This window comes from Heterocephalus glaber, unplaced genomic scaffold (genome assembly GCF_053883595.1).
Source record: "Heterocephalus glaber isolate CG9 unplaced genomic scaffold, H.glaber_assembly_v1.0 deba00001442, whole genome shotgun sequence".
NCBI lineage: Eukaryota > Metazoa > Chordata > Mammalia > Rodentia > Bathyergidae > Heterocephalus > Heterocephalus glaber.
Window position 1 is genome coordinate 31828114 of NW_028258296.1, and position 13914 is coordinate 31842027.

The 13914-nt window shown below is 33.2% G+C and overlaps 1 protein-coding gene across 7 annotated transcripts in view; it reads left to right on the forward strand.

Annotated features, from left to right (window-relative positions):
• Positions 1 to 13914, forward strand: part of Ptbp2 (polypyrimidine tract binding protein 2) — a 72409-nt gene that overhangs the window by 1616 nt on the left and 56879 nt on the right. For all 7 annotated transcript variants that reach the window (XM_004841219.4, XM_004841217.4, XM_004841218.4 and 4 more), the window contains exon 2: positions 284 to 314. In XM_004841219.4, the coding sequence (XP_004841276.1) occupies positions 284 to 314 (31 nt within the window). The remainder of the gene's footprint in view (positions 1 to 283; positions 315 to 13914) is intronic.

Sequence of the window (13914 nt, forward strand, 5' to 3'; positions counted from 1 at the left end):
GAAATGGCATTATGGTGATTTGGACTTTTATCTTTTTATGAAAAATGTTTAAAAAATACTTTTAAGTTTACTGCATTTCGTTTTATGTTTGAAAGTTATTTCTAGGAAACCAGATTGATGATAGTACAAAGAAGTATCATTGACTATCTGTGTATTCCTTTCCCATGATTACTGTGGGTGTCTGGAAGAATTATGAATTTTCAACAATTTTAGAAAGTTTTTAGAGTCAGGCAGTAATCATTAGAAGAACAAGAGGTTGAAACCGTTTTTTTTTTCTTTGCAGAATTGTCACTGAGGTTGCTGTTGGTGTGAAGGTAAGAAAGATTGTACAGTATTTGAAAGAAATAAAACTGGGCTTGTTGGATCTACTATCATAATAAGTGGAAAGTTTCAGTTTTGAAAACTAATATAGATAATAACAAAGCTCAAGCATATAATATTTCATTTGTAAAATCGAGTTACATAAACAACCATAAAGTTGGGTAATATAAATCAACAGCAGTCATAAGCTGTTCTGGAACTGACAGCCTGTAAGAATAACATTTTGAAGTAATTCTAAATGGTGTTCAAAGAATTAATGCTTTGCACACATGACTTGTAATACAAAATTATATCACAGTTTTTTGAGGTTAAATAATAGTTCCAAATGGAAATGCAATTTTTTACTTAAATCATGTAATTTTGTTAATGTAAGTTATTTTTACTCTTTGGTCTTATGAAAATGTAAATATTTTTGTAGGTAAGAAGGCACACTAGAAAAAGTTATTCTGGTCCTTGAAAAAGAAAGTTTAGGCAATTAGCTTTAAATTCAAGCCAGAAGTTAAGAGCTGTTTTAAGCCAGAAGTTAAGAGCTGTTTTGTCTGGTAAGGAAAATACCTTTCTCACTTCTTCCACTCATCCTTTAAACTTTAAATCTAATGCTTAGGTCTTTGCTTTCCTTTACTTAATACCTTTTAACTTTGTGATATACTATCATTTTTTATTTGCAAACCTGTCTGCCCTGTGGGATGTCCTTGTCTTTTAATTTTTAAATTCTAAACATGCCCAAAACAATGAGATCCTCACCTCCACCTCTTTCAACCTTTCCCCTTTCAAATGTGAGTAGTCTTGGGAAGGCTGTATGCTTATTCTCAGTGAGGCTGACAGTTCACTGTGCTTTTGGAATTCTTAAAATTGCATCAGTGGTGATGTGTGAATAATTTTTTAGAATACCTTTGAAGATGTGTTGTTTTCCTATCAGATGGTGAAGTAGATAATTGTCTTGAGTTTGTGTTACAGAAATTAGGGGAGGAAAAAATTGGGAGAGGGCGTATTTAACATTATTTTGTGTGATAATGAGATTAGAAGTTGAGAATAGCTCAAGAGTGCAAAATGTTGATGCTATCCAAATAGACTTTTGTCTCTGAATTTTCTAAAAAGAATAAATGATACAAGATTTCTTTTGTAAAAGAAGAAATGATGCAAGTCTGAGTTGTGTACTGTTGGTGCATGAAAAGTTCATAGACCTAGAATGAGTAGGCAAAAAAAAAGTGAGGAGACTTGGAAGAGGTGTCCAGAAATGATATATTGCTTGTATCAGTTTTCTGTTAGTTTCAAGATAAAACATTAGAAAATGTTTAAAAATATAACTAACCCTTTTAAAAACCATTAAAAGTTTGAGTAGCTAAAGTTAATTTTACACAGTTTTTTTTTAGGATAATTAAGAATTTTTGCCTTGGTGTCAGAACTGTGTACAAGTAATGTAATTTTCTTTAAAAAATGAAAAAAAATTTTAAGGAAATAATAAAACAATGTGTTTTAAAAATTCGAAGTGAAATATTTCTCCTTTTCAGTTCTTAGATGTAAATAATTGCTGTAAAATATTTTGTGCATTTGTCTGAAATTATCTTACCATATATGAATATTTTTATTTACACAAAAGGATTAAAGCTATGTTGTGCCTCACATCTTGACCTTTTAAAAAAAATAACTATTGAGATATAATTTCACATTACCCATATTTAAGGTACGCAATGTTTTTACATCTGTATACGCCTTTGAAAAACATCACCAGGATCAAAATAGTATAAGTATCTGTCACTTTGAAAAATATCATGTTGCCCCCGGTAATTTTCCTTCTGCCTTTCTTCTTCCAAGCAGCCACCAGTCTCTTGTAACTAGATCAGTTTACATTTTTTTAGAAGTTCAAGTAACTGAAATCATACATTACAAGCTCTTCTTTTGTATGGTTTGTTGTGTAATTTTTTTTGAGATTTGTTTATTAGTAGTCCTTTTCTGTTGATGAGTAACATTACATTATATGGTTGTGTGGCAGTTTATTTATTCACCTCTTAATTTGTGTTGCCAGTTTATGGCTATTATAAATAAGTTTGCTGTGAACATTTCTGTTCTCTTAGGGGGCATATGACTAGAAACTGGAAACTTTTCCACAGTGGTTGTACCATTGTACATTGACATTAGTGGAGTATGAAATGTTCAGTTCCTCCATATCCTCTAATGCCTATATCTAATGTCTATGTGAATTTTTTGATCATCAACATTTTAGTGGGTATGAAACAATCCTTAGTGTAATTTTAATTGGTATTTCTACAGTGTCTGTTGAACATCTTTCGTGTGCTTTTCGTCAACACTTTTCATGTTTATTTTGTGAAGTGTCTGATTAAATCTTTTGCCTACTTAATTGGGTTATTTTTTATTGAATTTTGAGGGAATGTTTATTCTGGATATAGCCTTTTTCACATACATAACTTGCAAATGTTTTCTGTACTTGTCCTTTTAAACAGTGTCTTTTGAAGAACAGTTACTCTGATGAACTCCATCTGGCTTACCTTTTTTTTTTTCTTTTATAGATGATACTTGGTGGCATATCATTGTTGCCTAGTCTAAAGTAGAAGAAAAACTTTTAAAATTTTATATTTTGGCTCAATACAGTACTTGGATCTGTGTTTCATTTAAAGATTTTGAATATAGTTTAGTTTTCAGTGTATAGGTTTTTTACATCTTTTGTTAGAATCATCCCTCTTATTTCATATCTTTTGATTTTAACAAAGATAGTTTTAAAAATTCAGCTTCCAATTCTTTGGTGCTCATGTTTAGAACTACAATTTTTTGGGCCGGGGATTTAGCTCAGTGGTTCCGCCGCCTGCCTTGCAAGCGCAAGGTCCCCAGTTCGATCCAAGAACTACAATTTTTTTCATTTTACTCTTGTGTACTGTACCCTTACTAAGCCTATTTCATAGATCAGATAGCTTTTTTGTAGATTCCATCAGATTTTCCCCTTAGACCATTTATACCCAGTTGTCTTTAGAGCATTTTCTTCTTTCCTATTGGGGTGCCATTTTTTTCTTTCTTGCATGTGCCTTCTAGTATAGTGTTAAAATTGTGAGAATGCACAGGCAGCTTTACCTTTTCTTTTTTTTTGGTACTGGGGATCAAACTCAGGACCTTGCCCCTGCGAGGCAGGTGGCGGAACCGCTGAACTAAATCCCCGGCCCACTTCTTTCTGATACTAAGGTGAACACACTATAAATTGTGTTCTTTTTATCTCTCTTAACCATGAATTGTGAATTCATGAAGTTAAGAAAGGAATAATACTGTTATTAAGTAATTTGAAAACAAAGCTGTGTAGGCTTGATATTTGTTTTCTTTGTGAGAAAGTTTTATGCAATGTGTTTAATCTTTTTGATAAAATATAGTACAGGGCTATTTGGGTTACCTGTTATTTCTTGGTGATCTTTGTGTCTTACGTAGAATTAGTCCATTTCCTCTTAAGTTGCTGGATTTATTTGCATAGAGGAGTTCATGATAAAGTATTCACTTTTAATACTTTTGATTTCTTTAGAGGAGGTAGTGACATCAACCCAAACCTGATACTGAAAATTTTTTAGTATCTTGTCAGTCTTGATAGAAGTTTTTTTCTTATTAATCTTTTCCAAAAGATCAGCTTTTGGCTTCATGTTGTTTTTCTTTTCCTATTTTATTGATTTGTTTTTATTTTCTTTTACTTTTGTTTAGTTTGTACTTTTTGATACTTAGTTTACATTGAAACTGATGTCATTAATGTGATCCTTTTGTACTAGGGAATTAGTGCTGTGTGTTTCCTTATTAGTGCTTCCATGACATCTCTCAGATTTTAACATGTACTTATTTTCATTCAATTCAGATTTTTAATACTTATTTATTTCTTTGGTTTATGCTATTCTAGTAAAATAGTAATATTTTTAGGTGCAGATTTTAAGTGGTAAATTTTGTAGCAGTTTTTTTAGTAAGTTAACTAAATGAAAATGTTTTAACTGGACAGTTAATAATATTTACCTATTTTTAAATTTAAGCTAGATTTTTTTCAAGTTGGGTTTTATTATTCTGTTATGTGCCCACTAAGTGACAGCATTATATTAGTAACTGGTGATTGAGAAACACTGGAAATAGAATATATGCTACTTGAGAGACCTTATTGGTTTTATTTACTGTTCCTCTATTAATCATGCAAATAGTAAATACTCAGTATTTAATTACTCTAGAAGTATCTCAGACTTCAGTCTGTTCATACTGTGTGAACCATTTATCAATAAAAAGATAAATGCCACTTTCTGTACTATATTCCTTTTTACTGGAGCTCCAAAAGAGACTGTGTTTTTAGGGGGTCTTCATCTGATTGGAGAGAGAGTTATTTCAACTTTTCAGTAAATGCCATGTTGCTACAGCAAGAGAGATTACTTTTAGTTGATTGGGTCAGAGTAGGTTTCATCAGAGTAGTAGAGTGTGACATGTGCATTATAGATAGGTTGAGAGATGGAGAAAGGGATGAAGAGCAGTACATACTGAGGGATTAACAAAAATTAAGTTGTGTTTGTGCTCTGGTATAAATTTATAGCCATTGAACAGTAAGTTGAACAGTTTTGCCTTTGCTTTTCTTTAATATGGATAGGCAGGTGCTTCGGCGCACAAACTATGCTTAGCACAAACAAGGTGAAACAAAACATGTAAGAAATAGCATCTGTCAGCTTTCTGTCACTGACACAGTACCTGAGAAAACACAGAGGAGGAAAGATTTATTTTGGCTTATGATTTTAGAGATTTTGATCTTCAGTCCGTGGTTGGTTGGCTCAATTGCTTTTAGGTCTGTGGCAAGGCAGAAACATAGCAAAAGGGCATGGTGGAAGAAAGATGCTCACCTCATGGCAGCTAGGAAGTAGAGAGAGAAAGAGACTGGGGACAGGATATAGACCCAAAGGCACACCCCATGCATGACCCTCTCCCTTCAAGTAAACCCTAGTTTCTAAATTCCATCACCTTCTAAGATTGCTGTCAAACTGTCTTTGATTAATCCACTGATGAAGTTAGAGACCTCATGAACAAGTCACCTTCCAAAAACCTTACCTCTAAACACATGAGCCTTTTGCGGGAAATTTTTATATTTAAAACATAACAAATACTCTTGGGAACATAGCTTTTCTAGTGGAAAAGCACACCTGGAAATACAGACAGCCTATTAAAATTACATCATCAGAATAGAATCAGATGGAAGAGCTAGAAGTTGCATGGTGCCAGACTCTGAGCAACTCTATAAAACCAAAAGCCAGTTGTCTGCAACAAATAAATTGTAATTTTAAAAAAGGATAGAGAACTTACAAAGAAACTGTGAAATGCTGTCTGGAATTTGTCACAGTAAAGGGACAAGTTATTTTTAGCTGTGGACTGTTGATGTTTATTGACATTGATCATAGATACATTATGGTTTGTGAGGCTTTTGTGTCTGAAATTCACTGTAATATAAAAGGAATTGTTACTGGAAACTCTTACTTTTTGAGATACTCTATTGCTTTTAAAGTAAAAATATTACTTAACCATTTTATCCTCTAACATAGTATGCCTAAAAGTAAATTACGAGTATTTCTGGAATTTAGTCATACAAATAGACCAGTGCTTTTTTCCACTTTAAATAGATCTTTGTTTTGTGACAAGGTCTCACAATGTAGCCTAGGCTGACCTCAAACTTGCAGCAGTCCTCCTCAAGAGGACCGCCTCAAGAGCTGGGATTACAGGCCTACCACGCCCTCAGTAGATCTTGAACTTTTTTCTATTGTGCAGAAATGCTTTCAGATTTAAAGATGATCTCTTGTAGCAGTTATTTTTGACTTTATAGAGTTCTGTTTTTATTTTTAAAATTTCATTATAAAAGTTCAAGAGATAGAAGAGGGAATGTTATAATACTTTTTTAAAACTTTCTGTTGGAGAATTTTAAAGTTATGGAATTTTAAAGTTATTTCCTATCATCCCCAGATATTTTAGTAGGTACAAGATGGGATCAGAAAATACCATGAATGTTTAAATTTTAAAATTTTTATTGTAATAAAAGATACATTGCCATTATCCCCTTCAGGACACTTTGTTTCCTTTCATACACTTTTATCTCACTATTCTTGCCTCTTACTGAAGCAGGTTTGGAAGTCCTCTTTCCTGGATGTTTTTAGTTACATTGTGATGACTGTTTTGATGTCCTGAACAGATTCAAAATGTGTACCTTTCATGGCCATTTTGACTTTGTGGAAGAGCCAGAAGTTTCATGGTGCCAGATCCAGTGGATGAGGACACACCATAATGATTTTATGAGCCTGTCTTTCCATTGAATGATAATTCAACAGCGTTATTCACTATTTTCAGTCATACCTCATAAAGGTACTTGAGAAAGAGAACTTCCAGAACTGCTTCAGAAAGTGGCGAGAACAGTGGGATAAGCATATTTGTAGGGAGAAGGAGTTTTTTGAGGGGGATTAGTGGCAGTCTTTTACTTTAATAAATTTTTATTTTGATCACCTATTATATCTCTAACAGATGTACTCTCGCCTAAAGGTGACATTGATAGCATCACTATACCCACTAAAATTTAAGGTAATTAATTTCATGTACAACAGTAAATAACTTTCTTTTCCTTTTATGTCAGGGACCAAGGAAATCAGCGTGTTAATTTGGTTAATGTCTCTTAGTCTCTTTTATCAATAAACCACTTTACCTTCTCCTTTTATTTACTTTTCTTTGTTAGCAAACCTGAGTCATCAGTATAGTTTCCACTTTACTGGATTCTGCTTATTGTACTTCATTTCATTTCGTATATTCCTCATATCCTTTGGGTTTCTGTAAATTTATAGTTAGATGAAGGTTTGTTCAGATGCAGGTTTAATTTTTAGCAAGGGTATTTTGTAAGTGTAGTCAGTGTAATTCTTGTATCACTGCAAGAGAAACAATAATTATCTCTGTAATGTTAACATTTATGAATAGGTTGAGGTGATTTTTGCTGATGTATCCATTCTAGAATGTTCTATTCTTTCAATTAATAGTTTGTAGTAGCTAGTGATTACATAATTTTATGGGTTATAGCAAAGATATTTTAAATCAATATATATTAGTTAGGATTCCTCCCTTAAGAAAGAAAATTTCCATGAACTAATCACACTGAAGTACTTTTTTTTCATCAGAGAAGCAAGACATTGTGAGTTTTTAAAAAAAATTTCCTGATAAGTTGATCTCTTACCCATCTCCAGTGTAACTAGTATGGCTTTCTTACTGTGGTTGTTAGTGTTGTGAAAGCAAGGGTTTTAAAGTTTATTTTCTAGTTGAATACAGTGATCATTTCTTTCAGAATGCTTAAATTATTTCATCTTAGGCCAACTGGAACATAAAATACCAGTTAATTTGTTCCTTCTTGAAGTGTTCTTTCTTGTTCCAGACCTTACATCAGCCATTTTTTTTTTAAAAAAAGTTTTGGTTTCTTTGATTTGGAAAAAAAAATGGTTCTTAGAGACCACAATAATGTGAGTTCCAAGGTGCTGATTGCTTTTAGTGTTATTGCTTACAGGCCCTCTCCATGGACAGATAGCATTTCTTTTTTTGATAGAAATACATTATGAGCTCATTTGTTTACAATTCACATTTAAGGTTCCACAGTTTTGGCTTTGATTTTTATATTTACATCTCTTGTACACTGAAAATCTTGTTGGCTAACATTGAGTATGTATAAACGCTTAGTTTTTCAAAAAGCAATATCAGTATTGCACTGATGATTATTAGTGAATGAAGTTTGTTTACTTTAGACTCATTTTTGTCTTCAACATATATCCCACAAATAATGTATATAGTACAGTCATGAAACTTGAAAGTTTATTGAAAATTCCTTGTGTAGTTCTGACACCAAAGTGATTAAGTTTGTTTCATTTTTGGTTTCAAATTTTTAGGGATTACTTTTTTCACTTTTAAGTAAGTTTTCCAAAGTCAAACCTGTTAAGCTAGATTCAGAAAAGTCTAGTCAGCCTATTCCTGTCAGCTATACTTTCTTTCCTTATAGTGCCTCATTTAATTAATTTTAAATTTATCCCTCATTGAGTCAATATAAGCAAATGGGAATTTCTTCCTACCATCTCATTCCCACCATAGATTAAAGGTAGGACAGTATATAGAGTATTTTGTAGCTTTACATTTTAGTTAATGATAAATCCTTAAAATCATTTCATGATTGTATATGGAAGCTTTTTTTGTTACTTTCTACTGCTGCATAGTTCTTTGTAGGCAAATCTGCACTTGAATCTTTTATTACTACAGATCATGTTTTAGTGAATAAATAGCCTAGTATGTATGCACTGGTCAGTATATTTAACAAATGGCAGTATTTCTTTAGAATAGCTGCCAGTTTGAAATTACTGATTAATATATAAATATAAATGTAATTTTGCTGTATATAAGTTGCTAAATTCTTGTTAGTGTAGGGATTGTATTTTGCTATCTAGAAAACATGGGTCTGTTTTCTATAGCTTACCCAACTTGACACAGGTTTGGAGTTTAGTCAGTCTGTAGGTAAGATAGTATCCAAACTTAGTATTGATTTGGATTTGTCCTACTATACGCAAAATTAAAGAGATTTTCAGTTTAAGGATAGTTTCTGACAAACTATTAATCATTTGCTTTGTTTTCCATAGAGTAACTGGTTTTAGAAAAATATTTTTATATGCTTGTATTTGAAATTTAGTTTAGATTACCTTTTTCATCTAGTGACTTAAAAATTATTTCAAAATTTCATCTGCTAAAACTAGAACAATTGAACTTTGTTGTTTTTCTTTTCCGTTTCATTGAAATTGTCTCACTGCATTTGACCAAATACTGTATAGTGGAATTTATTACAGCGTTCATCATTTAGATTTTCTTATTTTTTATGATTTTCATGGACATTTAAGTATAGTGAGTAACATGCTGTAATAGGGGATTTAAAAACCTGGCACATGGATAGTAGAACTAGGTACAGCTGTTGAAAGAATGAAAAAGATTTTCATGTACTGATTTTAAAGTCTCTAAACTATAGTAAATGAAGAGAGGATAATACCTGTTTCCTTGTCATTTGGTAGGAATATTTAAAACATACCTGCAAATTTTAGGGAAAAGAATTGTATGAAACTTAATGAGTTTTGGAGTGAGAGAACTTACGCTTTTTTTCTGTTTTTTTGTAGTTGAAGTTTTCTAATTTTTTTTTTTTTTTTTTGAATTGGGGTCACACTGTGTAGTTCTGGCTGGCCTTGAACTCATTATGAAGCCCAGGCTGGGCTTAAACTTGTAATGATCCTTCTGCCTCAGCCTCCCAAGTGCTCCCAACCTAACTTAATGTTTGATTTTTTTTTTTTTTTCATTTTGCAATACCAACAAGGGTTATCTGGCCAGAAAGATTATCACCCATGTTTTCTTTCTCTATATGTTTGTATTAAAATATGTAGAATATATTATTTTAAAAGACAAGGCTATGAGACAGAATTCTTTGATTGATTCTTCTGGTCTCATATCCTAGTCACTGAAGATTAGAAAGCAGAACAAGTACATCTAGGTAAAACTTTTGATTGAAGGAGATGTCGTGTTGTAGGCTCGATTTCAGTAAATGGTAAAAGTCACATTTATATGTGTAATAAAGTCACATTTATATGTGTAATGTTTCTAAGTTAAGTTATCCTTATTATTTGTGAACATTGCTTTTGAGATAATTTATGTGATAATCTTAATGTATCGTACATTTGATAAATAAGATTCTAACAATACATATATTGGTTTTTTTATTTTTTTGGTACCGCGGATCGAACTCAGGACCCTGTGCTTGCTAGGCAGGCAGTGACACCACTGAGCTAAATCCCTGGCAATACATATATTCTTTTACTTGATGGTTTTAAACTTTGATCTTGTTACTTCTTGGGTTTAATGATAAGGTTCTTTTACAGAAGTGTTTCATTTTTGGTTATATTTTGCCAACCTGGCCTTATTGTTTTCTCCTTAAAATCTTGTGATATGTTTTTCAAGATGTGTGAAAATATTGTTAATTCCATAAATCTGCCTCTCTAATAAAAAACTTGAATGTTACTAATATTGTCACATGTACCTTTGTACTTTATATTCTGTTCCTTACCCTGTCACAGGTATCTAATGCCATGAGTTTTTTCTTACTCTTTCCATTATGATTTTTTCATGTAAATAGAAAGACATTTAGCTTCCTATATCCATAGGTTTTGTCTACATTGGCATTTCTGTTTTGAAATTATGAATTTGAAATTTGAAATTATGAAATGTCTATGTTTTTCATTTAATACAAATTTACATTAACTAATTTTGTAATTTTAAATAAATTTTTAATTTTTTTTTTTTATACTGGGGATGGAATTCGGGTCCTTGCGCTTGCGAGTCAGGCGGCGGAACCACTGAGCTAAATCCTTGGCAATTTTAAATAAATTGTGGTTACTGGTTCTTTATTGTCTGCTTGTGTTGCCAGTGTTTTTCCAGTTTGTAGCTAGTCTTATTTTTTTTTTTTTTTAAACCAGTGGTAGACAATATTTATTCAGGCAATGAAACATGGAAAAAATATATTAGTAATCATTATAATAATTTCATTTGTGTGAGTATAACTTTTACAAATATTTACATGACATATAAAAAGGGAAATTACTATGTATATAAAATTTATGTAGATGGTTATTCCACACAACACAATCCTGAAAGCAGTAAGTAGTCAATGCGGCACTCACCCCTCTAGATGAGGGGCTCCTCACATGACCTGGGGTGCTGTAGCTAGTCTTACTACTTTATGCTATTTTTTGATGAGAGATTACTTTACAAGTATACTTTTAATATGGCCACAAGTTCTCTTTGCATCCTAGTTAAAAATCATTTGTGATCTCATTCCTTAAATATTTTAATGTTTTCAATGTTTTTCTGGACATCTTTGTTAATTGTTGGAAGACTTAGTTTAAAGCAGTCTGTGTTGGAGTAACAAACTGCTTTTCCTTTCTTTTCACACACTATAGCAGTCAACATCGAAAACTTCGGTGACCCCAAAAGATGTGGAGATTTCTCCCCATCAGCAAGCAGGCAGTTGATTCTGCAGTAGCAGACACCAACTATTGGTCTCTAATTCAGTTTGATTCTTACATTCATTATTTACCTGGAGATAGCCTCAGATTCCACAAGACTTCCCTCCAGATGGGTGATGAGGGCAAGAAGTGTACATAGTTAAGCACTCTTGGTCTAGCTGTGGTCTGGTTGATCATTATATGTGGCCTATAGGATCCTGCTGGCTCTGGGGAAGTCTTTATCCCTGGAGGTTCCCATCATGAGATGATTGCTCTTACCTGTGGTCTTTGTTTCTATCATGGGACAATTGCTCCTACTTAGGTAGACAGTTCAAATCATGAAGTGATCTACGTGTAAGGGACCTGGTTTCCTTTTCTTAATTTCATTAATTTCTTAATGTTTTATCTTGGTGTCTTTAGTCTTGAAGCAGGGAGAGGAGGTTAGATAAATGTAGGGCTAATCAAATCACCTTAATATTGGGAATTTTTAGACAGATACTCCTTAATTAATTCATATGTCTATATACAGAGCTGAATAGGAATCTGACCCAAAGTTTAAGGTAATAAGGAGATAGATACTGTACAAAATGAATGGAAAAGAGGCCAAGCCTTTGTCTTTGCCTTTAGTTACCCCTAAGATGTCTGTAGGCACAAATAAAGAATCATTGCTTACCAAAAGCAGCCTCTAAGTCCCTATTACAGAACCTCTACAAAGCTATTCAGAAGCTTTCCAAACCCCATCTTTTTGGATTTTTACAGAGGCTTTAGGACGGGCACGACTGGTGAAATTATTGGCCATTGCTGACCAATTTAAACTTTCTCCCTTCCCTTCCCTGGATCTTGGACTGTGAGACTGAAAGTTGCATCCCTCTTACCTTGCTTGATTTTCTTCCAGTGACCAACCCCCACTCTGAAGTTAATCTAGACTCTCAGTTATAAGTCAACTCATTAGCATATAAAAAGGTTCTGTCAGTTTGGATTTTAGGAGTTAAATGTCAGAAAACAGGGATAAGGACCAAATATATATTTCAAAATATCACAGATCTTAATAGTTTTCAGTTATTGTTGAGATAGTTTCTTACATAGACATTTGTGACTGCTTTGTAGAATTTATCAGTATTTCCCTTTATGAGAAGTTTCCTTGGTTTTTTGTCTGTTTGTTGTTTTGAGACAGGGTCTCACTATGTAGTTTAGGCTGGCCTTGAACTCACTCTGTAGCCCAGGTTGGCCTCTCACTCACTGGGATCCTCCTGCCTCAATCTCCTGGAAGTGATTACAGGTGTTTGTCGCCATGCCTAGCCTTCCTTGTGTTTTAAAAGTCGACATACAAATAATTTTAAAGTATTTTATATATTTTTTGGGGAAAAGTTTTAAAAGTTTTCCTGTTTATATTAATCTCTATTGTAAAATTCTATTTTGTCAATTTCATAGCAATCCATTTTCCTTTTGCTGACCCTATAGAGTTAACCAATTAAGTTAAAATCACCAGTGCCATTTTCTCCCCATGTTACAAGTACACATATCTTAGAATAAAGGCTAAGCTACAAAATTCAGAGCACATTGGCATAAGTAGACTAGACGTTGATTTCTCACTTACAAGCAAAAATCCTGCTGATGTAAGAAAATGGCATTAATCTACTCCATAATACTATGCCTAGTTTCTTTCATCTTGTTGCTTCACTGGTCCCTAAGCTTTTGTTCTTGGCTGCCTGGGCTGATGTATAATTGTGTGATCACCCCCTCTTTTTTTTCTTCCAGGGAGGGGGTTAGTCTCCCTAGAGGTTTTTTTGTTTTTTTGTTTTTTGTTTTTTGTTTGTTTTGCTTTTTTATGTCACCTTGGTTTTATTGCTCCTCTTCAGCATATCATTTGTGTGTGTCTTTTGTGTTTATTGTATATGTTTGCAATATGGAGACTTGACACCATGGTCTTTGCACTGAGCTACGTCCCTAGCCCTTTTTCAAATTTTTTATTTTGAGACAGGGTCTTGCCAAGTTGCTCAGGTTGCCTCAGCCTCCCAGATTGCTGGGATTATAGGCATGTGCCAATATGTTCTTAAGCTTTGTTTTGTATATTTTGATTGGTCCTATGAGTTAGTGCTTTCCTGTTTCCCAGTAGGTAGGTGGTACTCAGGTGTACCTATTCACATCCTTGGTCTGTTTCATAGATCACAGATACTCCCATGGCTTTGTATCTTCTCTTTGTATTTTCCTCAGAAACTTGATATTTGTGTCTTTGCCCCATGTCTGTTATGATTTCCTAGATTTCTTCAGAGAAGAAAGTTTATGACAAGATCTCAGTCTGGAATTCTAGAGCAATCCAGGGACTCATCATCTTCAGTGCAACAGTTCTTGGTTGCCTGCTAGATAGCTCTAGCAACTTTCTACCCGGGAATAACAGCTGGATGGTAGTTGTATTGAACAAGTACAATGAAAAGAAAATGTAGTAAATATGACAAAAACAGTATTGAAATACCTCTAATCTGTACTTTTACACATCTGCACATGTGATCTCCTTAACTTTCTTTAGATTTATAAATTGTGTCAT